This window comes from Drosophila albomicans, chromosome X (genome assembly GCF_009650485.2).
Source record: "Drosophila albomicans strain 15112-1751.03 chromosome X, ASM965048v2, whole genome shotgun sequence".
NCBI lineage: Eukaryota > Metazoa > Arthropoda > Insecta > Diptera > Drosophilidae > Drosophila > Drosophila albomicans.
In genome coordinates this window covers 14,693,953-14,716,311 of record NC_047627.2, presented here as the reverse complement: position 1 = coordinate 14,716,311, position 22,359 = coordinate 14,693,953, and the positions used below count along the sequence as shown (strand labels likewise).

At 42.9% G+C, this 22,359-nt stretch overlaps 7 protein-coding genes across 10 annotated transcripts in view; 4 read left to right on the top strand and 3 right to left on the bottom strand.

Annotated features, from left to right (window-relative positions):
- LOC117567338 (uncharacterized) overlaps window positions 1-3,865 on the top strand; it is a 28,414-nt gene extending 24,549 nt beyond the window's left edge. For all 3 annotated transcript variants that reach the window (XM_052008502.1, XM_052008500.1, XM_052008501.1), the window contains exons 8-9: window positions 270-1,036; window positions 1,706-3,865. In XM_052008502.1, coding sequence (XP_051864462.1) covers window positions 270-1,036; window positions 1,706-2,729 — 1,791 coding nt within the window. In that variant the 3' untranslated portion in view covers window positions 2,730-3,865. The remainder of the gene's footprint in view (window positions 1-269; window positions 1,037-1,705) is intronic.
- Window positions 3,866-4,685: 820 nt separating this feature from the next.
- LOC117572546 (mitochondrial ornithine transporter 1) lies at window positions 4,686-8,412 on the top strand. Its single transcript, XM_034255421.2, has 4 exons — window positions 4,686-5,703; window positions 5,808-6,254; window positions 7,800-7,905; window positions 7,972-8,412. Exons 1-4 carry the CDS (start codon window positions 5,196-5,198, stop codon window positions 8,264-8,266), a joined length of 1,356 nt encoding a protein of 451 aa, XP_034111312.1. The 5' UTR covers window positions 4,686-5,195; the 3' UTR covers window positions 8,267-8,412.
- Window positions 8,401-11,131, bottom strand: LOC117572539 (FAST kinase domain-containing protein 5, mitochondrial). Its single transcript, XM_034255412.2, has 2 exons — window positions 9,267-11,131; window positions 8,401-8,663 (listed from the first exon to the last, which is right to left on the bottom strand). The coding sequence occupies exons 1-2, from the start codon at window positions 11,097-11,099 to the stop codon at window positions 8,574-8,576; spliced, it is 1,923 nt and encodes a 640-aa protein (XP_034111303.1). The 5' UTR covers window positions 11,100-11,131; the 3' UTR covers window positions 8,401-8,573.
- A 97-nt stretch (window positions 11,132-11,228) lies between these two features.
- LOC117567350 (uncharacterized) lies at window positions 11,229-15,763 on the top strand. Its single transcript, XM_034247287.2, has 2 exons — window positions 11,229-11,293; window positions 13,734-15,763. The coding sequence occupies exon 2, from the start codon at window positions 14,661-14,663 to the stop codon at window positions 15,711-15,713; it is 1,053 nt and encodes a 350-aa protein (XP_034103178.1). The 5' UTR covers window positions 11,229-11,293; window positions 13,734-14,660; the 3' UTR covers window positions 15,714-15,763.
- On the bottom strand, window positions 11,547-13,419 carry LOC117567344 (uncharacterized). Its single transcript, XM_052004211.1, has 3 exons — window positions 13,240-13,419; window positions 12,175-13,071; window positions 11,547-12,122 (listed from the first exon to the last, which is right to left on the bottom strand). Exons 1-2 carry the CDS (start codon window positions 13,417-13,419, stop codon window positions 12,259-12,261), a joined length of 993 nt encoding a protein of 330 aa, XP_051860171.1. The 3' UTR covers window positions 11,547-12,122; window positions 12,175-12,258.
- A 1,564-nt stretch (window positions 15,764-17,327) lies between the features above and the next one.
- LOC117572343 (gustatory receptor 8a) lies at window positions 17,328-18,587 on the top strand. The gene is made up of 3 exons (XM_034255097.1): window positions 17,328-18,159; window positions 18,214-18,440; window positions 18,513-18,587. The coding sequence occupies exons 1-3, from the start codon at window positions 17,328-17,330 to the stop codon at window positions 18,585-18,587; spliced, it is 1,134 nt and encodes a 377-aa protein (XP_034110988.1).
- Window positions 18,070-22,146, bottom strand: LOC117572338 (protein GPR107). 2 transcript variants are annotated; one of them, XR_007954716.1, is made up of 8 exons: window positions 21,655-22,146; window positions 21,440-21,553; window positions 21,226-21,371; window positions 20,355-21,162; window positions 20,170-20,303; window positions 19,835-20,102; window positions 18,858-19,775; window positions 18,070-18,577 (listed from the first exon to the last, which is right to left on the bottom strand). XR_007954716.1 is itself a non-coding variant. In XM_034255083.2 (7 exons), the coding sequence occupies exons 1-7, from the start codon at window positions 21,772-21,774 to the stop codon at window positions 19,194-19,196; spliced, it is 2,172 nt and encodes a 723-aa protein (XP_034110974.1). In that variant the 5' UTR covers window positions 21,775-22,146; the 3' UTR covers window positions 18,811-19,193. The 2 variants fall into 2 exon arrangements, 1 of the variants encoding a protein (XP_034110974.1); XM_034255083.2 differs by lacking the exon at window positions 18,070-18,577 and having other exon boundaries at window positions 18,811-19,775.
- Window positions 22,147-22,359: the final 213 nt, after the last annotated feature.

Genomic DNA, 22,359 nt, shown 5'->3' with positions numbered 1-22,359 from the left:
GTGCACTATCCCAAACTGCTTACTTAAAAGTATTTTCCTAGATTTACATTAGGGCTTGAATCGGTTCACTACGACTTGAACTTAAACCGCTTCTGAACCACTTTCAAATAAGGGTTCACAGAATTAATCATAATCTGATGTCCGCTTAATGAGCTAGCAAACTATAGTAGTTTTAACCAATACAGCACTACTACTTGAACCGGCTCAATAACTTTAGCTGTTCTAACAAATGAACTCACTCCTAATAATCATTCCATTCCCCTCTTCAGGTACCCACCGAGAACCACATCAACAGCGACAGTCCGATGAGCGCACACGTCGATGCGGAGGCGCAACGCTTCGGCAGCGGCGGTGGCAGCGGAGCGAACGGTCCGGGCATTGGCACGACGATGGACAACCTGGAGAACGAGCTGAAGATGATGAAGAATCTGGGCAGTTTTCCAATGCAAATACCGCCGCTGCCCATGTTCCAAGGCGCCTGCAACATATCGCCGAGTGCATCGACGCCAACGAATCCGCAGAGTAACCAGAATCAGAACGATGTCGATGTGGATGCGGGCAGCACGCCGCGTCCTCAGCATCCCGATTCCGATGGCTTCTCATCGTCGCATCATCGCACGCCGCCTTCACCGCCGCCCATATCGCCGGGTCGCGATTATGGCGGCATGTTTGGAGCCGGCAATGGAGCTGGCGGTGGTCCCGGCTCCAATAGCACGCCAGCGGGCAGCTCAAGTGGCGGCGGTGGCGGCGGCGGCGGTGGCACCACAGCTGGTGGCAACAATCTGTCAGCATCGTCGCCGTTGCCGGCGTTGCAGCCACAGCGACGCAATGCGTCCAGCGTGGGCAGCACATATCCGGAGCATGAGCTCATCTCGCCCGCATCGTCGCCGAGCATACCGCGCTACAACTTCAATGGCGACATGATGCGACACAAGCGTGCCGTCCAGGAGCAGGAGCAGCAGGAGCGACGCCACAACATCTCGCGGCACAATCAGATGTCCAGCGACGAGGAGAACAGCATCATGCCGCAGAACAGGTAAATACAACTCATTTGGAATCGATTGGAAATAAGACTTTTTATTTGAAATTGATTTTTATTTTATATAATTTAAATCAAGCAATTTTAACAAGTAAAACTGCAGTATTAAATTATGCCAAACTAATATACCAAAAATACAAAACAAAAATATTACTACTATTGCATTAAAAATATACCATAAAGTCTAAAAAACTTGTTATTTTTAATTGATTTTAAGTTTAGATAATTTCAATGAACTTTTTATTTTGCAATTCTAAAAAGTTTATCTATCTAGTATTGAAATATGAAAAAATATACAAAAAATACTACTAATAGTTTTAAAATATACCATTAATTCCAAAATATACCAGATTGCCCTTTGGGTAGCGGGTATAATTACACTTCATACATATTTGAAGTTAAATAAATAAACCAAAAATACTACTACTTCTGCATTAAAAACATACTATAAAGTCCAAAATATACAATATTGTCAACCCTATGGGCAGCGAGTATAATTCTACCTACGACTACTATTTGGTATATTTGGCACTTTGTAGTATTTTCGCAATGTAGTCTTAGGGTTGACAATGTGGTATATTTTAGCCACTTTGGTATATATTAAATATAGAAGTAACACTTGTATCAGGCAGTTAAATATTAACCACATTTCTTCTCTCTCTATAGTGCTGGTCAGGACATGCGCATGAAGTTCCCGCAATCGCAGATCGATCTCATGTACTCCAAGTACGAGAGCATGGCCAGCAATCTGAAGTACAACAGCCAGGACCTCGACTCACCCGCCGAGTACCGCCAAAGCAGCAACAGCAATGCAGCGAGTGCGGCAGCTGCAGCGGCTGCAGCAGCCAGCGCTGCGAATGATATGTCCGATCTGCAGGGCTTGGACATGAGTTCGCGATCGAATGCATCGAGCAATTATCATCACAATTTCCAGCTACCAAGCAGTCGCTACCATCATCATATCTACGATATATTGTCGGATCGGGAGCAGAGCCAACAGTCGCAGGCCCAACAGCAATCGGCGGCCTCGGTGGTGCATCAACAGGAGCATGGCAGTCATGGTGGCCACAGCAGTCAGCTGGCAATGCAGCAGCATCAGTCGGCGGCAATGCATAATATGTTGAGCGAACAGTTGGGCGAACAGGAGCACGATCAGACGACATCGGTGGACCTGAGTCGAACGGCCAATTATGTGGTATCATCGCCACCGCAATTGCCGTACAATCATCCGCATCATGATATGCTGCGCATGGCATCGTTGGATCTGACACCGAATACCGCCAACATGGCGGTGGGCAACAATCGCTCGTTTCTCTCATCGCAGATGCAGCACCAGAGTCGCGAGAGTCTCGAGCATCATCGTCTGCTCTCCACCGTTGAACAGCATCGCATTTTGGCCGCCTCGAATGCAGCGGCCGCCGATCCACATCGGCTGCTCGTCGATCCCACAGCGCATTTGCTGATGGAGCAGAACAATCGATTGCTGGGCACAGCGGATCAATCCCGGCTGCTTGGCGAATCGGCGGCGGCGGCAGCGCAAAATCGTCATATGGCCCGAAGTTTTGGTGCCTACCATCAGGTGGCATCGAGCAATTATCATCCGGGTGTTAGGCCGCCACCGGTGTTGCCATCAGCCAATCATCATGCTTCCAATCCGTCGAATTATCATCCATTTCCTGCCTACTACTAATAGTAGGTGGCATCGAAGCACCTCCCCAAACACTTTTCCACTGCACAGCTAGTCCAGGCTCTATTCTATACAGACCCAATTCCAAATGACAAACAAACTCGTATATCCTAGATATGCTATTGTTGAACTTTTTGCGGGACTAAAGTGCAATATCAATGAGTGACAAAGAGTGCTGGTCAGCATCAGCATCAGCATCCACCCGTTTAATTCCCTTATACTATTGTATCCGATAAGCATTTTAAGTTAATCATTTTCATCTTTTTTTTATATGCATATTCAATATATATTATATATAGTTCAATTTGAAAGCGCAAATATGTTTTAAACGTAACAAAAAGTTTTGGTTCCTCGGTTCTTATCGCATGTACTACAATACATATGTACTTAATTCAACTAAGCCGCAAATAAATCGTCTTAAGCTATGCAAAACAAAAAAACAAAAAAAAAAAAAACGAAATACAAAAAAACTACCCAAAAATACCGACAACAAAAAAATACCAAACACATACCAACTTATGCGATGTCGCATTACGTTCAGTTTCTCAACTATTATGCCTAAATATATGTGAAAATATAATAAAATATAATAAAAAAACAAAAACAAAAATGAGAAAAATACCATAAAGTGTGCCAATATGTTTAAGTGTAAATTCAGTTTTTTTTTCTCGCAAAAGCGCTGGCAAACTCTATGATTTTGTAACAATAATAACAATATGTATAGTTGTAAATGTATAAAATAAACATCTAATAATAACCATTTCAATAACAATGCAAACTAATATGCAAAAATGCTATAATTTTAAACAATTTGCCGCTGAGTTTGTATAAAAACACAAATAAAGGATTGTATAAAGGAATAAATAACGAAAGCGAAATTACAATAACATTGCTATTTTTACACCAAATAATGCGAAAATACCAAGAAAAATTTATAAACGAGTACAAAGTGTTGAGAAAAGATGAGTGAAAAGGGCATATTTCAATAAAACGACACAAAAATGTAACATCCATTTGGCTATATCCAACTACAAATCCCCAAAAACAAAATAAAGCCCCATACAAGCTCAGCGATAAAGAAAAAAAAAAACGAAAAGGAAACGACAGAAAATGTAATGAAAATACCAGTATCTAATATACCGACTAGCTAAAAACACTCATTATAATATTTAACATACATAAATGTACTATGTAATAATATAAATAATTATAATAATAATAATAATAATGATATATATATATTGTATGTAACACAGAACAGTTTGACCGATCAGGAACTTAGCTCAAGCGACTTTAACAATTAGTCCTTATGATTACACTTTTTTTTTTTTTTTTATGCCTATTGCAAAATGATTCGGCATAGCATATGACATAGACATATAAACGTATATAATATATATACAAATATTTATATATATATACGGCATATGAATGTACTAAAAGATATATAAATATAGCGAGTAAATGAATTAATGCATATAATTTCATGTAAATTATTAAATTATTAATTTCAATGGCGATATATACATGCATACAAACGAACATTCAACACACACAGACACACACACACACACAGGTACACACATTGAATAGATGACATGGATCCCAATGATAATAATGGTGTGGGAACGTATATAAACATAGTGCTGAATGAAAGATGGATCGCCAGTAAACGTAAACACATTGAAAACGCTGATAAAATGATATTTACATATGGTGTAATAAAATTATCGATTATTAATAAAAACGACAAATTATTTGAATGAAAACAATTTGAAAACCAAAAAACAAACCGTTTCCGTTACCGTCGATTAACAGCAGCGTCGTACTATGATTAACAGCATGTTAAACTTAAACTATGTTAAATCCATTTAACAGCTGTTAAGGACAAGAGTCTCGTGGATCAGTCGATGTTTGGAAGTTGTACATTTGAATTACATGTCAATTAGTTTCAATTTATGCATTAATCAGTAAAATTGTCGTACATTTTTAAGTAGTTATTTACATCGAAAACATTTTACAATGTACGTACTTTCATTACTTTAGGTTTTCTTCCTTCTAAATTCCGGCTGAAACAAAATGTTCATGGATTTTGTTTTACATTTGCATTTAAACGTTAACGGCAAAAAGTTAATGCGCAGTGACATCGACATCGACAACATCGGACAACTAAACGGAGGCGAATTCGATAGAGATCGTAATATCGATAACGATAGCGATAGCATTTGGCGAGTGCGAGAGCAACAAGCAGCAGAGGTGGTAGTAAAGAACAGTAGCACGAGTCAGATAAGGATAGAGAGAGTTGAAAACGGAGGAAGAGCAAAAGAGCTTGTTGCTGAGCTGCGAGCGTTATCATGACGCAATACCCAACTCCATGAATGAAATAGCAACAACACATTTAATTGGTTGGGAGCACGACAACAAGCCCACACACATACATACACACACATCAAAATATTATAAATATATATGTCGCCAACGGCGGCAGAGATAACCGCTGCGACGTTGACGCCGCCAAGAGAGGCGAAAAACAACAACAGCAAGAACGATGCGTACCAACAACAGAAAACAGAGAGCGCCGCGTCGACGTTGGCCGCAACAACAATGCCAACGGCGAGTAAAAAGAGCAAAGCGAGCAAACCGATGCCGCCTCTGCCGCCCGATATCAGCACGAGCACTGTGGGCAGCGGCATACTGCTGATGACGCCAGAGCAAATCGCCGAGGCATATGAGAAGGCTGTGCGCGATGAAAAGAGCGACGACGGCAGAGATGGCAAAAGCGACGGTAAAGGGGGAGAGTCGAGCAAATTCAGTTTACTTGGTGTGCTCAAATCATGTGCGGATATTCGACTGCGACTCTTGCGGTTAGTCGGTAGATTCTTGTCATTCATTTTGCATTTAGACATGCATGGGGGCAGCACCGGCAACAACATTAACTTCGTTTCGGGGCTAATAGACTTTTTTGCCGGCTCCTTAGGTAAGCCAAGCTGCGATTGTTCTCGATACTCATCGATACTTGACAATCGATACACGATTCTACATTGTTTACTTTCACTCTCTTTCGGCGCACATGGGCAACAGGTGGCGCGGCACAGGTCTATGTCTCACAGCCATTGGATACGGTTAAGGTGAAGATGCAAACATTCCCAGAGAAGTACAAGGGCATGCTTGATTGCTTCGTGACCACCTATCAACGAGATGGTGTTATGCGCGGCCTCTACGCTGGCTCAGTGCCGGCGGTGTTTGCCAATGTCGCTGAAAATTCGGTGCTATTTGCCGCCTATGGTGGCTGTCAAAAGTTTGTCACCTATGTGGTTGGGAAGGAGTTGGCCAGCGAATTAACCACAACTGAAAATGCATGCGCGGGTTCCTTGGCCGCCTGCTTCTCCACCCTCACACTCTGTCCCACCGAGCTGATCAAGTGCAAACTGCAAGCGCTGCGCGATATGAAACAATTTGTGGAGCCCACACAAACAGCCGATATACGCACTCCATGGACCCTCACGCGTTACATCTGGCGCACCGAAGGTGAGTTTTAGTTCTAATCATAATCGATTATATTTTGTCACAGTCTCCGATTAGATTGTGTGTACATATATGCGTGTGTTAACGAACTTTTGCTATCTGAGTTGTTTATTTCTTCTCATGTGTGATTTCTCCATAATTCATAATTTAATCGCGATACGCCACACATCAAAATCCATCTAATCAGCTGCCGCCCATTTCGCTATTGGCGTTGCCAGATCGTTGCCAAATTTATATGCTCTGCTGCTGGCAATGGTTTTGTCAACTCTGATATGCAGCTGGAGAGTGGAGATCATCGACTTCCGGTGATCGTTCACTTCTCGTAATCTCTTAATGCAGAACACAATTTTACATATGCATTTCATCTTCTTTTATATTTAAAAAAATTTGCAAAATTACTTTTCTAAATGATACAACCAAGAAGCTTTAAAGAAATCGTTAATAATATGATTAAAATCTCTATAAAAGCACTAAAATATCATAAATGTTGATTTCAGATATCAGATATATGTACATTTGTATATGATTTATATTGTAAAGCAGAATTCATTTATTGAAATTCTAGATCGTGGATATATTATTTTATATTTATATTTATTTTTATTTGAAACAATCAGATATATGCCAAACAACAACTTTTTTACAGCTTATTTAATGATGAGACTTCAATGTTACTCGAAATACATTAATGATTCGATCTATAAATAGAAATAGGAAATTTTCCAACTCTTTAAGCCTCACGCTTTCAATTCGTATTCTTCATTATATCCAGAGCATAATCGTGGCTTGCTTTTATGAATGAACAATGAGTCTGTTCGAGTGCGTATTGTGAATTGTAAATATGGATAATGCTCGTTTCAAGTGCGAGAGATTGAGGAAGAGAGATGCGACTTGTTATCAGTGTAGGCAAGTGGAAATTTTTACAAAATCTTCGAGTTTTTTTTTCCTATTTGATTGACAGACAAGTCTCGATTGAGATGCGCTTCCCCATCCGAAAGTCAAGCTACTCTCATTTTGACTAGGGAAATATTTGTTTTGCGATTGCTGTTTCATTCGCGCCTGGCACGCGGACAGTCGCATTATTGAGATAAGAGAACCCACAATGACCATGCAATCCCCCCGGTCTCATGATGATGATGATGATGTGGGATTGATGGGGGTCTAGTTGAGTGTCTATAAATAGAACCAAAGCTGGCCTCACGTGCCAGCTCAACTGTTATTTTCCACGCGCCGCGCTTTGCCACACGAACTTGACCACTCGCTGACGTCACTCAGAAATTACGGTTACGCACTTACAACGTAGAAGGGTATTACAAATATCCGGCGTTCTGTCTGTCCGTCTGCTGTAACGTGTTTCTCTAAGTAGCTATAAGAGCTAGAGCTGCCAAATTTCATGGTTATTACTCTTGATTGACTATAAGTCGATTAATTATGTTTTAGAATTTGTATGTACTCTCAATTACTACAATTTACGAGCTCAGTTTATAGACTGAAATATAGGAACACATCATAAAGTATAATGCTCTCTTTCTCTCCCTCTTTTTCTAGGCATTCGAGGCTTCTATCGTGGCCTCGGTTCAACGTTCATACGCGAGATGCCCGGCTACTTTTTCTTCTTTGGCAGCTACGAGGGCACACGTGAACTGCTGCGCAAGTAAGTCTAGATCGATCTCTCATATTCTAAATTCTATACAAAATACATTCAAACTCCTTTTTGCAGAGAGGGACAGACGAAGGACGAAATTGGACCATTCCGCACAATGGTTGCTGGCGCCATTGGCGGCGTTTGTCTGTGGACCTCCACATTTCCAGCGGATGTGATCAAGAGCCGCATCCAGGTGAAGAACCTCAACGAAGGCATGTTCACCGTGGGCGCGGACATTGTGCGGCGCGAGGGCGTGCTCGCCCTCTATCGGGGATTGCTGCCATCTGTGCTGCGCACCATTCCGGCCACCGCCACCCTGTTCGTTGTTTACGAGTACACAAAGAAGGCGCTTCATGGAGCTACGCTCTGAAAGGGACATCCCCAGAACCACCTTTCCCCCCACATTCATCCCTGTCTCCTGCTGGACGTGACCGCGGGCGGTCATCCAATAAAACAATAATTGGAAATGCAACCAAAAAAAGAACGAAAGAAAAGATATCGACATTCTTATGACTATTGTGGCTCTGTTGTTATTATTACGATTATCATTAACATCACCTTAAGATTATGCATTGTTTACTCGAGTCGTTGCTGCCATCCTGATCCTCATCATCTTCCACATTCACATTCAGACAGTGCTCCTCTGCCCGCCCTTCCACATCCTTGCCCTTCGCCTGTCATATGTTGGCCGCCTGGCGCAGCCGACGCTTCAGAAAGTCCTGACGATCCGCTGACGTTTCCAGTTCGCGCCATTCATGCCAATAGATCTGTTTTTTTTTTTTTTATATATATTATTGTTTTTTTTTTCGTTAGAAAGAAGAAAAAAAATATAGACATTTTTAATATGTCTGGGAATGCAATTTCCAAACCCAAAGCTTAGCAATAAGTTCAGCTCTTTTTGTACGTTAATAAAAAATGTTGAAAAGTTCAAGTTAGCTATTTCTTACACAAAGTGGAAGACTCTCAGGAATGTAAAATGTTAAAAAGTGTGCAATAGTTATAAGAAACAAAACCAAAAAGTTTCAGTTTGAAAAAAAAAGAAAAATAACTTTGTCTAAACTTGTAAAATTTGCAAATTTGAATACTATAAAACAGTGCAATGTATGAAAACAAACCTTAGGACTTAGTTGAATTTAAATAAGTAAATACTCAATGCTTTTAGTAAATATCCAATACTACAAAGGTTATTTTCTATATACCAAAAATATTGCCTACAAAAATATTGAAATTTATAGTCAAAGTTCAATCTGGAATTGAGAGATGAGCTGCATAAATCGCTCTTAACTTTTTGCTCAAATATCAAAAGAATACAAAAATCATTCTCTATACGATCCTAAGACATGGTAGTCAAGTTTCGAACCGCAACTCACCACAACGGGTTTGTGTCCCATCTGCCGCAACTGCTGCAATTTCATGGCAAACTGTCCCGTCGGCCGCTCCTTGTCCCTGATCACATTATTCCACCCCGCGACGACAACCGCAAGGGTCTCCACATGCGGCGCCTCCCGCTCGCCGAGCAGATGCTGCCGCGTCAACAGGACACCAGTGTAATCCGCTGGGCAGTCAGCACTCAAGGGCAACACGCGCTGCTGCTGGCGATCGTAGCAGACGACAAGATCACAGCGATCAAAGTGGGGCAACAGATGCTTGGCATGGACGTGAGTGCGCAGCAGACTGCCGAGAGCATCGCGAATCTCCAGCATAACGCGATCTGTTTTGTTCAGCTTGAAGTTGCCATCGGGCACATATTGTGTGTACAATTTGCCCATTTGCTGGCGCTGCTTCTCGGTGAGGAACGCACCCGTGTACTCCGCGCCCAGCAGCTGGGCCAAGCTGTCCAGATGGAAGTACTCCCGGCCCGGCATCCCGCTGCGATAGACGTGACGCACGAAGCGCGGCTCGAGCGCCACGGTCAACAGCTCGATATCGCAGACTTGCCGCATGCTGAGGAATTGCAGGCAATTGGTGTAGCAACGTGGATAGCGTAGGATCTCATCGATGCGACTGCGCAGCAGCTGCGGCACCCGCTGCACCAGACGGTGCTCCACACCACTGGGTGTGCGCAAATTGAACAGTGCAATTACCAGACAAATGCGCTCCAAATCCTTCAGACGCGCCTCGTCCAGGGAGTGCTCGAAGCGCAGAAGTATGCGCTCGACGAGCTCATCGTTGCACGTCTGCAGCTCGCAGCCAAGCAGCGCCATGTGGAGACACGTTAGAAGGGAGACGCGCTCCACTTGTGGCTGCAACGCGTTCAGCAAATGATTCACCGCATCCACTTGCTGCAGCTTGCTGCTGTAGCGCAAGATCTTGAGCAGCGCCACCAGCGTAATGTCCTCGACGGTGTCCAGTTGCGCCTCCAGGCGGTCGAAGAGCTGCTGCAACAACTCCGGATTCCGGATGGGTGTCTGTGTCTTGAAGAAACCCATCGCCATGACGCCCAACTCCGGGAGTGTCATCTGTTGCACACACTGTGCCAGATTGTGCTCGAAGTCGAACATCTCGAACACCGGTCGGCGCAACAGATTGCATAGAAACATCGATTGCACCAATTGCTCCGGCGGCAACTTGCGCACCTTGCGTCCCAGCTTGCGCAGCGCCAACCACACAAATTCACCGATGCGCACCAATCCCAGCTGATACCAGGCATCGCTCACCAGCAGCAGCTGGGCACTTGACCAGCCCTCGATGCGGCGACAGCACTCGATGTCCAGCGTGTTCCACAGTTCCATGTAGTTGGCCGTTTTCGTGGACTCCGGTGTGGGCAACTGTTGCAGACTGCGCAGCGAGCCCACTAACTGTTCGTCACTGAGACGGTGCAATTCCTCACAGAAGATGCGCACAAAGTCCGCAAAGCGTTCGTCACTGATCTGCGTTTGCGTCTGGGAGCAAAACTGAACGAGCGCCAACAGATCCTCGTACAAATCGGCAGGTTTTGTTCTATGCTCATTGGGCGCTAGCACATGTTGTGGCGCCTCTTCGCAGCTGGCCGCTGCATTGTTGAATAAGTCGCCAATACGTGCAATTTGGTACGGCTTGAGGGAGCCGGACAAAATGCTGTGCGCATACTGATTCTCCGCATCGACGAAGAGACGAGCCGGCATTGTGGGCGCTGTGCGTATGCCACGGTACAGCAGCGGACGTTGCGCCTGCTGCACGATGGCCAGGCCACGTTGCAAGCTTATCCTTGTAATCCACAGCATGTTTTGACTATGGTTTAATTCATCACTTGTCGAGATTTACACATTCGGCGTTATGTCAGGGACAAAAACAAAAACAGTAAATGCACGCACTAATAACAGCGGCGCACAGCTGTTTGTGGCGTTGCCAGACGTGCAGAATATGCAACAGTCATGCCATGCGGGCTGAAGTATCGATACAAATAGCGAGCTAAGCGGTAAGTTTGCATTGAAATAAAATTTGAATATTTAAATATTTATTATTATTATAATTATAATCATTTTAATTGGAAAAATATATGCATTAAGTTGAACTATTGATTATATGCAACACAATGATGATAATTCATGGCTTTCCAATACATATACATCAGCGGCGTTCAGCAACTCAGCTGGCACTGATATCGATTAAAGCAGCATGCTAAAATCGATAGTTTTGATTTCAATTTTAATTTGCATGTATAAATTATTTATTAATTTAATTTAATCAACAACACAATATGAATAAAACAATGTTTGAATTTTTTGTGAATGTGTTTATGTAAAGCAAAAATTTGCACAACTTTTCCTAAGTTTTCTTTTCTTTTGTTTTGTGCAAAACACAGAACGTAATGAACGTTTGTATTTATATTTTCACCGACGATAACGAAGATGTTTGTCTCTGCTAAAGAATTGGAATTGAGATAAACAAATTTCGTTTGTTTTGTTTTGCTTTTTTTTTTGTGTTCTTCAACGTATACGTAATATGCCGTTATATACATATATTATGACTAAAACTAACCATGCCTAATATATGTAGCGTAGTGTCACTGTCACTGTCATTGTTATTGTTATTGTTATGTGGCGCTGCTTTCCATGGAAACTCGTTTTGTGCTTCATTGTTTCCGTTTCTTTTCTTTGTGTGTTCGAAATTATTTAATTGGGTTGGATTTTGCATGCATAAATTACGTATACGTCAGCTATGCCCGCCTGGTCTGTTGACAACTTATTCGCAGTCAAGAGTCAAGGACAGGCAATTGCTGAATTTCTGATTAATATATTGAAGAACTAGAAAAAGAGACATATAGAGAGATTTAAAATGATAAAGCGCTTTACTTACGCCTTTTAGTATGTCACATGTTGTTATTTCAGATGAATTGACAATAATCATTATACTTTGCTGCTTTTGGATTTTGCTTTCAATTCACTCACTTTGCGAAATTTCTGTTAATTGCAAAACATTCTTGTTACTCTTAACGTAGATGCGCGATGTGAAAGCATCCAAATTAGTGAGTCTCTCTACGTACTTCAAAAATACTTCATGATCGATATATTTCCCCTTCTTGACATCGTTGAGATATGGACACTCGGGATCTTCGATCCAGACTCGTTCCAATTCCACTCCATTGCCCACTTCAATGTCACACTGATAGCATTCCTGTTGAATCAACATTCCCATCTGCATATTGGGACATAGTTTATCGGCCAGTTCGACGTCCAGCTCCGTCAGCAATGTGCCCAGTGTAACAAGAAATACGGGCGGCATCTGCTGGAAGCGCACTCCTTCCAGCACACCGGCCAGATCATTAATGCGATCATCGTACGCGGTGTAGAGCCAAATGAACACCGAGTACAACACCTCAATCTCCGAGTGCACATACAACAGACTCGAGTGGAGTAAATCACGCAAGGCATGCCACTCCAAATCACGAAACTCATCCGTGTGAACGATCAAGAGAAAATGTTGGCCCACCGCATGCAGCATTAAAATACTAACATCGGCGACTCGCGTTTTCTGTGCCCTGAAATATAAGTGCACAATGTCTTCGGTGCTGAATGCGCTTCTATCATCCAAGCAACTTAATAAATCGATTCGCAGGCGTGGCATATAAAAATTGTAGGCAACCTGCATGAGATCAAATATGGAATTACGTGGACACTCGATGCTAACGTTGACCATCCAGTCGTTGGCCAAGGACAAAATCTCTGCGCTCACAGGACACTCAGGCAGCAGAATCTGGGATCCAGTTAGCAATTGGCGGGCAAACAGTTGGGAATGAAAACGTAACAAAAATCCATGAAATTTGATTGGTTCAGTGCCTTGCATGACAATGATATCGGTGCAGTACTTTTTCCTTAAACCACCGACATACCAATCATAGTTCAATTTGTGAGATTCACATACCTTAATTGGCTTATTGGAAAAATGCGGGCTAAGATCTAAGCGTTCTACCTCCAAGTGATCCTCATCGATCCCTCTGTTTTCTTTCTTCTTGCGTTCCTTTTTTACCTTCTTAATCTTTTCATTATTATTTGCATTGTCTTCTATAGATTCGTGCATTTCATTGGTTTCTGCTGTATACATGATTTCGGAAAAGATTATTTTAGAATGACATATAATTCGTTTTGTTGTTATATGTTAGTATTTTGTCAGCAAATTACTGCCAGCCACGTGGCAGTATTTAATTGTTATTAAATACTGAAATGCCATAATGATAATCATAATGATGATGGTCATAAATAGCATTCAATTTGTCGACAACTTTCTCAGTGTTTTTCGCTTAACATAACAATTAAAAGTTGAGGCATTTAATAATTTTTGATTAAACAAATACCAAATACTGTCAGTATTATATAATCTCTAATTAGAATATTTATTTTTATTTATCCAATTCGCAGCCCCAGCAAATTTGAAATTTTGCCGCTATCGATAATCGATATCGTGTTTGATTTCGATTTTGAAGAGAAGCTTCGCTTTCCTTTCATCTCATCTCGTCTCGCACTTTCGTTTGACAAGCACCAAAAAATGCAACAACAATAAAAATAAATACATAAACATTTTAATGTTGTTGCTACGGCTGCTGCTGCTGCTGCTGCCGCCGGCGGCTAGAAAAATATTTATGCGGCCGGCTGCGACGCATTTCATTTCAATAATAATGAAAACAAAAGTTAAAACAAAACGAAGAAACACAACAACAACACACACAAACCAATAACAATAACCGCTAGCGCGCTGTGCGTAAAAGAGAGCGAGAGTTACCAGCTAAACAGATCGCAGCAGCTAGAGGGAGACGATTACAGCAAAGAAGAATCACCCCACCTCCCCTTCGCCTATCCAAGCAAAGGCCCAATGCTGCTTGTAATGATGACAACCGTTACAGTTGCTTCTTCTGAAATACGCTTTCCAGCCACACAGTACATTCATTTTCCCGTCGCATTGGAAGCTGTCAGAATTGCCAATACGGTGAATTTACTACTTGCGTCTGACACTCTGGCAACACGCAACAATGGCAAAAACAAAATCAAAATGGCTGTTACAACATACAAAGCAAATGCATGTAACTGGTAAAATGGAAAAAAGTAAGAGTATAAAGAAGCCGATCGATTGAAATCGATGGATCGCATTTCCCGTTTGAGCGCCGCAGTCGCCAACGTTGGACTGGCCGTATATAAATTTTGACAAAAGAAAGATTTCGGTTTAAACCAATTTTGGCAATGTGACAACGAGCGAGCGAACGAGCGAGTGACAGAGTGGACCACAAATAAACAACCAACCAAAGAAAAAGAAAAAGAGAATCGAGAAACTAGAAACCAGAAATCAAAGTGATGCCGTGCAGTAAGGTGTTGATAACGTTGTCAGCTCTGTTGCTGCTGTCGCTGCTGGCAGTCGTGTCAGCCTTTGGCAACGAATATGTGCACATTAAAGTGCACGTGCCCAAGGATCAGGCACCGAGCATTGCCGTCGATGCCGAGCCCGTCTCACCGCACAAAGTCATCCATCACTTTCACCACCATGCGCCACCACATCAGAGATTACGCGGACGTGCACCACCGCCGTCCAAGCTGAAGACAAGTCCGCTGCTGGAGAGCGTCATTTTATCGGACTTGGATAAACCGCTGCATATGAGCGAGCATGCGGATTATCTTAATCACGCCAAGGAGCTGGCCGAGCATCTCAGCGAAACGTATGTGGTCAAAAAGGCGCCACCTCCGCCGCCCAAAAAGAAGGTCAACACGTACACCATCATTGAGGAGAAACATCGTTCCAATGGCTACGATTATGAGCCGCGACCACAGCATGATGTGGACACTTATCACGTGATTGACAAGCGACCACAACATCAATACCATAAGCAGCAGCATCAGCATCAGCACCACTATCATCAGCAGCCCGACGATGACGATGACGATGTGGGCTATCATTATGCCGCCCCAGGACGAGTGCATCGCAACAAGGCGCCGTACTTGAGCGGCGCCTATGCAGAGCCAGCGCCCGTTGAGGAACCTTCGGATTTGGATCAGGGTTACAGCTACACGCCGCCTTCCTATCCGTCAGCTCGTGCACCCGCTCACACGCTGGAAGCGCCGGATGAATCGCCCCTAGAGACGCAATATCTATTCGATTACGGGCCAAGCGGCGGCGGCGGGAGCAGCAGTGGTTTCCGACCATCTCCACAACTGCACACACAGCCACAGGATATCTATGAAGACGATATTGATGCCTATGCAGGTCCATTGCCCACACGGCGGCGTCGTCCCAGCTCCCAGGATTGGGCAAGTCGCTCTGGCTATAGCGGTAACGGCGTCGATAGCTATAAGGCGGGACACGTGCAGGGCCTAGGTAGTAGTCGGTATCCACAAACCGGACCCTATCTATAAGGGAGTTCTTCCAGATTCTAATTATAATGTTACTTTATTCACATTCTTTTTTTTTTTTTTGTTGCTTAGTCTTAAGGCGATTAAAGCTTTCAAATTAAATCAAATTTTTTTATATATATATATTCATATTTTAGTTGTTTAATAAGTTTCTCCAAATTCGTATTATAATGCTAATTTAATAAAATCCTTATTTTTTTTTAGTCGTAAGGCAATTAAAGCTTCGGAGTTAAACACAGTTTGTTTGATTTATATTATATATTATATATTATATTTTATAATTATAATTAAGTTCTGGGTTCAAATTGTGTTGAAAAAATATATATACATATATTTGTTAAAGAATTTGTAGCGTTGTAATTGAAAAATAAATATAAATGACAACAACCAGCAAGTAAAATAATTCAGTATCAATTAACTTCAGTTAATTATATATAGTATGTAGTTATTGTTGTTGTTGGCCATTTGAAGTCGCCGTGCAGAGCTAAAAATTGTCACATCAACAGATGAATTGCGCGATTGTCGGGCGATTACTTCACGATTGCCCCGAGATTGTGCGATTCGGTAAGTGCCAAGTCAGCCGGTGAAGTACCAGGCGAACATAAGTCAGCAGCAAGCTGATATACAGCAAGTCACTTTGGAGCACCCTCAAAGTATGCCACAAAAAGATTCATTTTACATAGGTGCAGCCAATTCGAAATTTTCAAATAACCTCTAAGATTTCTTTCTTTCATGATGCTGCTTGCTAATAAATTATGTTCGCCTGGTATGAATGATAATTTGGCAGTTAAGGTCGTCGCGGAACAGTTAAGGTCGTCGCGGAGACTTCAAGTGGCTTCAAAGTGCCAAAGTCAGCCGGTGAAGTACCAGGCGAACATAAGTCAGCAGCAAGCAGAAATACAGCAACTCACTTTGGAGTACCCTCAAAGTATGCTACGAAAAGTTTCATTTTAGATGTGGGCAATTGAACATTTTCAAGTAACCGTTAAAATTTGAAAAAAAAAAATTCTCATGATTTCACTTGCTGTTGAATTATGTTGGCCTGGTATTTTAAATGATTTTTCGGCACTTGAGCTTGTCGCTGCGGCGACTTTCAAGTGGCTTCAAAGTGCTAAAGTCAGCTGGTGAAATACCAGGCAAACAGAAATCAGCAGCAAGCAAATGCTCAGCAAATTTGGTGCCCCCTCAAAGTATGCCACAAAAATTTAATTTTCAGGTGTAACCCCAGCGCGCCAATTTTAAATTTGAAATGTTTCCAGTAACCAATAAAAAAACCAAATTCTTTAAAATTTTAAAATAATTTTTATTTACGAATTTACTTGCTGCTATATTTTACGACTATTTAAGCAAATTAAAAATTATATAATATATAATTATATACACATATGAATACATTTTAAGGATAACAAATATTTTATATATCTATGCACATAGATTAATTAATAAATTCAAAATGTGGCAACTAATGAAAAGTACTGTAAAGCAGCTAATTAGTCGATTCAATCAACATGGGGATTGCAATCGCCGCTGACCATCGAAGCGTGTCCTTTGGCTACTTATAAAGATGCCTGCCAGCGATAGGCGACGTCGCCTCGCGTCCAGTGTGGTTAGAACACGATGAGTGGCAACATTGGCCAGTTGCTGCACAGTCATTTGCGCTTCTACCAGCTGCTAGGATTGCATGGACTGCCGCTGCCTGGTGATGGATGGTCTGAGAACTGGGCGAAATGGTTTCGCCTGTTCGCTGGTTGCCTGATGATCGGCTTCACGGCGTTGACTGTGGTGTGCTTGACCAGCTCGGATGTGTTTCTCTACCAGGGCGATGCCTTTGGCTGGTTCAACGATATACTCAAATACGGATTCGCCGAGATCGCCGTGTTCAGCATTTATGCAGAGACAATTTGGCATCCACGGCCACTGGCACGCTTTTGGCAATTGTATGCTACACTTGCTCCGCAGCCGGCGTCAACGTTGCGCCTACAGATGCGTCAGCATTGGCGCTTCCTGGTCACCTTGTATGGCACGCTGTCGCTAGAGGGTCTGCTCGTGTGCAGTTTGGCCAGCATGCAGGTGATGAGCCGGCATATTGTGCTCTTCTGGAGCACCTTTCAGCCCTTTGTGCTCATCGTGCATCTGCGGAACACACAGTTTGTTCTCCATCTGGAACTGTTGCGCCAGCAGCTGCTGCAGCTGGAGCATGAGCTGGCCCTGCTCGCCGAGTACTCGACGTTTGCCAGTGATGTGGCCAGTTTCGCTGGCTTCGAGGAGTATCTGCGACGTCGCGTGCGCCACAAGCAATTGATCTATGGTCGCATCTATGAGATGGCCAATTGTTTTCTGGTTGCCTTCAGGTATTCTGTGCTCACCGTCCTGTTGATGATCTATGTGCGTATCGCTGTCGATTGCTATTTTATGTACTACACGCTCTACAACAAGATCAACATTATTGGTAAGTGAATCATCTGATTGGGCAACTATCTTATCTATTCCTCTTTCGCTTAAGACTATTATCTACTGCTGCCGGCTGTGCTGGAGATTCCAGCATTTATTTACGTCTCGCAGAGCTGCATGCAACTCATGCCTCGCATTGCCCATCAGCTGCACAGCATAGTGATCACGTCGCCAGCTCTTTCGCTGCAGATCCAGAACTTTTCGCTGCAGTTGCTCCATCAGGGTGTACGCATCGATTGCCTGGGCATCACCGTTCTCGACAGCTATCTGTTGACACGCGTGAGTGGTCAATGTAATCTTCCACCATCTGGACAGCAGTTAATCTTTCTCTCTCTATTTCTCCAATCGTAGAGTGTCACCGCGATTTGTACATACATGATTTTTACGGTGCAACTGATGCCCAAGTTGAGTGGCACCTATTGGTAGATGGAACAACAAAGTGATTACGACTCTGAGGTCAAGTCAAGTATTTAATATTAAAGCTATATTGTTATCGTTATTGTTATCCTTTAAAATTATATCAATATAATGCCTTAAAACGAGATTTTCGGGGGCAGGGAGGAGGGGATATACAATAAGCAATCATCTGCTTCATCTGTTGGAAGCATTGGGAACACGAGGCGGGAGGTGGAGCATGTTGTTTGGGGGGGGGGGGGTTTTGTGGTTTGTTATGCAGATAGTTCATTTCGTATTTACACGTCTTGTATAGTGTTGGACGGGCTCTCTCTCTCTTTCTCTCATCTAGGGATGCAGCGGGATTATCTAGTAACTAAACATCATCATCGTGGTCGTCATTATCATCGTCGGACAGCCAACTAACCAAAAAAAAACTCAGCATCTCTCCATTGCCATCTATCTTAAAGTACGATTGCAATTAAGTGCGTATATATATATATCTGTATCTGTATCTGTAGTTGTATCTGCATCGGCATCTGTAAATGTATCTGCATCTGCATTTGCATCTTTATCGGTTTATCTTTATGTGGTGTATGTAGTTTTATGTGTGCACGCGATTCGAGTGATTTCTCTTGTTTAATCGTACTCATGACTCGACTCTCGTTTCGCAATCAACAGATTCTCACGCTCATCATCGTTGCCCTCGATAATTGTAATTGTATTGGAATGCGCCGATCGATTCAATGGCTTCACACGATGCACCGTCTCGGTGAGTCCCGATTCGGTTAAGACTTCCACCTCATCATCGTCATCCTCATCGGGAACGGTGAAATATGGATGCGATGATACGGGACGGAATTTGTAGCCGGTGAGCACAAAGAACACATATGTCGCCCACTCTCTGAACATCTCATCGAGCCAGGCATACTGAAAGACGACGGTCATCTGCAGCAAATACACAATGATGCGGGTGAAGTAAATGTAACAGATGATCATCAAATAGAATTGCCGGAATAGCTTTAGTTTGCGCAGATTGATGGCAGCCTTGCCATCGGTGGCGGATGCTTCATGCAGATGCCGTATGGACCAAACAATGGGCAGCAGTATGGCAAAGCAGCACAGCAGATCCACAAAGAAGAAAATCTTGTACCAGGTGCGAAACTCGGCATCGCTCTGATCCGACTCATCCGTTATGATTTGTGCCACATTCGCCAGCACCTAAAGAAAAAGAGGTTTATTCAGTCATATCACAGTATAGCGTTGGGGGGCTTCCAAACCTGCAGGGGAATGACAATCATAAAGATCTTCTTGTCCTTGTCGGAGAGTATGTGTTTAATGAATGTCCAGCCAGTGCCAATGAGCACAATGGTTATGAACAAGACGGCGCCCTTAAGCAAGTGGGCAATGTAGTAGAGTATGGCCCAGGTTTCCACATGCTCGCCGCGCTTCTCAATGAAATGATAGTTTATGGAATGGAACATCAATGACAACGACTTGAGGAAAACCAGCACAGCCATCAAATAATGTATCTTATAAACGGTGTGCCTAATAAAAATATAAAGGGCATTAATTACATGTTCTCGGATAAAACAAATAAAGCACGTAAACTCACTTGCTCTTCTTCAGTATGAAGACCCAGAAGAGACCCGACAAAAAGAAAAGCAGACTCATCATAAAGTATAAAGCCGGTAGAGGCATCTCGCCAGCCGACAAATAATTGCCATTATTGTTCTCCTCAATGTCCACCTGCAAGACAATATTTAGTAAATTCTCAACATATAGTCTTTGCTAACTTACATTGAACGAGAGCTTCTTCGGATTGTCGTAGTTGGGACAAGCGTGGAAATACAAATTGTACAAGCCCTCGTCATGCGGCGTTGCCACAAACATGGAAAAGTTAAAGCTATAATAGTTGATGTTGTCCTCGGTTAGCTTAACCAGCGGCAGACTGAAATTATTGCACAAATCGTTCTGGGATTGGCGATACGAGTTCGACTCGTAGAAATTCGACGCGGATCCCGGTGAATTATCCACGGGCAGTGCCGGCTCCACCTCAGCGTCGTTGCTAAGCTTGCTATTGCTATTGCTGTTGCTGTTACTTGACGTGGCAGCTGCAGCAATCGATGCTGGCGGCGCCGGAGCAACTTCAGCAGCCACTTCAGAGTCCGCTGCTAGCACACCGCTGGCTATGGCCGCAGGCGGCAAAGCGGCAGCGGGAACTGCATCAGCTGTGGCTGGCGATGATGATGCCTTTGGCTGTATTGGCGCATCCTTTACCACATCCTTCGGCGCCAGCGCAATTGATGGTGTGGGCTCCTCTGACTTCAGCTTGGCAGCGCCCTCAATCTTGCCCGCTACAATAGGTGAAGACAGTTTCTGTGGTGATTGCTCTTCGTCGGGCTTAAAAGGTTTCTCCTCCGAATTATCATCAAGATCATCTACCGCCTCCTCGGAATCAATGGGCATGACAGCGCGTCGCACACGCGGCTGCGTAAAGAGTGCAGTGTCGCTAACCTTGCCCACATGCGAGTTGCGTTTGCGGCGATACGCGACATTTTTGTAGACATGCATGTTGACCCACTCTGGGGAGCAATGAACCCGCACCCTGAAAGCAAAGTATATGAATGACTAAAACAATCATCATCGATGGAATAGAGTTAAAACTTACTTCAACTCTATGAGATCGAGCACAAAGAAAAGTATGGGACCGCTGTTCTGATTGTTAGGTGGCTCCTCCAAAATGCATTTGGTTTGATGCGAGTCCAGATACGGATTCAACTGATCAATGGTTGTTTTGTCCAGCGACAGCCCAAACTGAAATTATGGTATAGGTCAAGCAATGTTATACTTCACAAATAAAGTGTTTTACGGTTTATACTTACCAAACCCGACGTTGACTGATCGTCGGCAATTCTCAAGCGACTCAGCTGGACGTCCAAATGTCCGTTTGTGTAGAAACCAAATGTGCTCAGCGCAATATACGGTCGCATATCATTCTGCAAATAGTTAGTTACATAGTATATGATAAGTAAATAGCGGACCGGCTACCGCAGCACTAAAAAGAAACTGAGATAAAAATAAGAATAACAATACTTACGCGCACTTCCACGTGATGTTTGCGCGACAGGACGACATGGGGTGCCGTTAGCAGGGCTGCGATTAGTGCCACAAATATTGATTTAATATTTAATATGTGCGCTGACGCTAGCGCACTCATTTTGCCCACTGCTCTTGTTTATCTTTTGTTTCTCCTTTCTTTTCTTTACGTGTTGTTGTATTCTCGCCCGTGTGGCAACTTTTTTTTGCTTCCTTGAGCTGGCAAAACTTGCGTTATCGTGTTATTATTGATAGTATATAAAACTGATGTTGCTCTGGCTGTGGTCCGTGATTTCAATTAATTAATGCCTATTTGTTGCGGCTGCTTGCTGCCGTTGCTATTGTAATTGCAATTGTTAACACTTTGTGCTGATAACTTTTTTATTTGTGTGTTGGTTATAGTTAGAGGTGGAGAAACATCGATGGTAAAATCGATGCATCGATGTTTTTCAAATTGTTTAATACACCGATTTTTTCGTTGGGTTTCTGCAGCTGGATAATACTATTAGAAATTAATTTATTATTAAAGTAAGTTGCAATTCTATATGAATTCAGATATTTGCTTGTTAAAAAAGTGTTTTTGTTTTATTTACCGGGGTGTGACCACATTTTGAATATACCAAACTATCGATAATCGGCTACACTTCATTCGGTATATTAGTAAATCCAATTCGGTATATTACTAAAATGCATATTAAAAGGCGCG

Bases quoted from the DNA above. Each gene is read 5' to 3' on its own strand.
- LOC117572338 (XM_034255083.2), bottom strand. From the start codon at position 21,774: ATGAGTGCGCTAGCGTCAGCGCACATATTAAATATTAAATCAATATTT. The intron at 21,554-21,654 runs GTAAGTATTGTT...AACTATTTGCAG, and splicing joins AACATCACGTGGAAGTGCGC to AATGATATGCGACCGTATAT. The intron at 21,163-21,225 runs GTAAGTTTTAAC...CTTTGCTTTCAG, and splicing joins CTCGATCTCATAGAGTTGAA to GGTGCGGGTTCATTGCTCCC.
- LOC117572546 (XM_034255421.2), top strand. From the start codon at position 5,196: ATGTCGCCAACGGCGGCAGAGATAACCGCTGCGACGTTGACGCCGCCA. The intron at 5,704-5,807 runs GTAAGCCAAGCT...CATGGGCAACAG, and splicing joins CTTTTTTGCCGGCTCCTTAG to GTGGCGCGGCACAGGTCTAT. The intron at 6,255-7,799 runs GTGAGTTTTAGT...CTCTTTTTCTAG, and splicing joins TTACATCTGGCGCACCGAAG to GCATTCGAGGCTTCTATCGT.
- LOC117572343 (XM_034255097.1), top strand. From the start codon at position 17,328: ATGAGTGGCAACATTGGCCAGTTGCTGCACAGTCATTTGCGCTTCTAC. The intron at 18,160-18,213 runs GTAAGTGAATCA...CTTTCGCTTAAG, and splicing joins CAACAAGATCAACATTATTG to ACTATTATCTACTGCTGCCG. The intron at 18,441-18,512 runs GTGAGTGGTCAA...CTCCAATCGTAG, and splicing joins ACAGCTATCTGTTGACACGC to AGTGTCACCGCGATTTGTAC.
- LOC117572539 (XM_034255412.2), bottom strand. From the start codon at position 11,099: ATGCTGTGGATTACAAGGATAAGCTTGCAACGTGGCCTGGCCATCGTG. The intron at 8,664-9,266 runs GTGAGTTGCGGT...AAAAAAAAACAG, and splicing joins TGGGACACAAACCCGTTGTG to ATCTATTGGCATGAATGGCG.
- LOC117567350 (XM_034247287.2), top strand. From the start codon at position 14,661: ATGCCGTGCAGTAAGGTGTTGATAACGTTGTCAGCTCTGTTGCTGCTG.
- LOC117567344 (XM_052004211.1), bottom strand. From the start codon at position 13,419: ATGTATACAGCAGAAACCAATGAAATGCACGAATCTATAGAAGACAAT. The intron at 13,072-13,239 runs GTATGTGAATCT...ACTGGATCCCAG, and splicing joins TTTCCAATAAGCCAATTAAG to ATTCTGCTGCCTGAGTGTCC.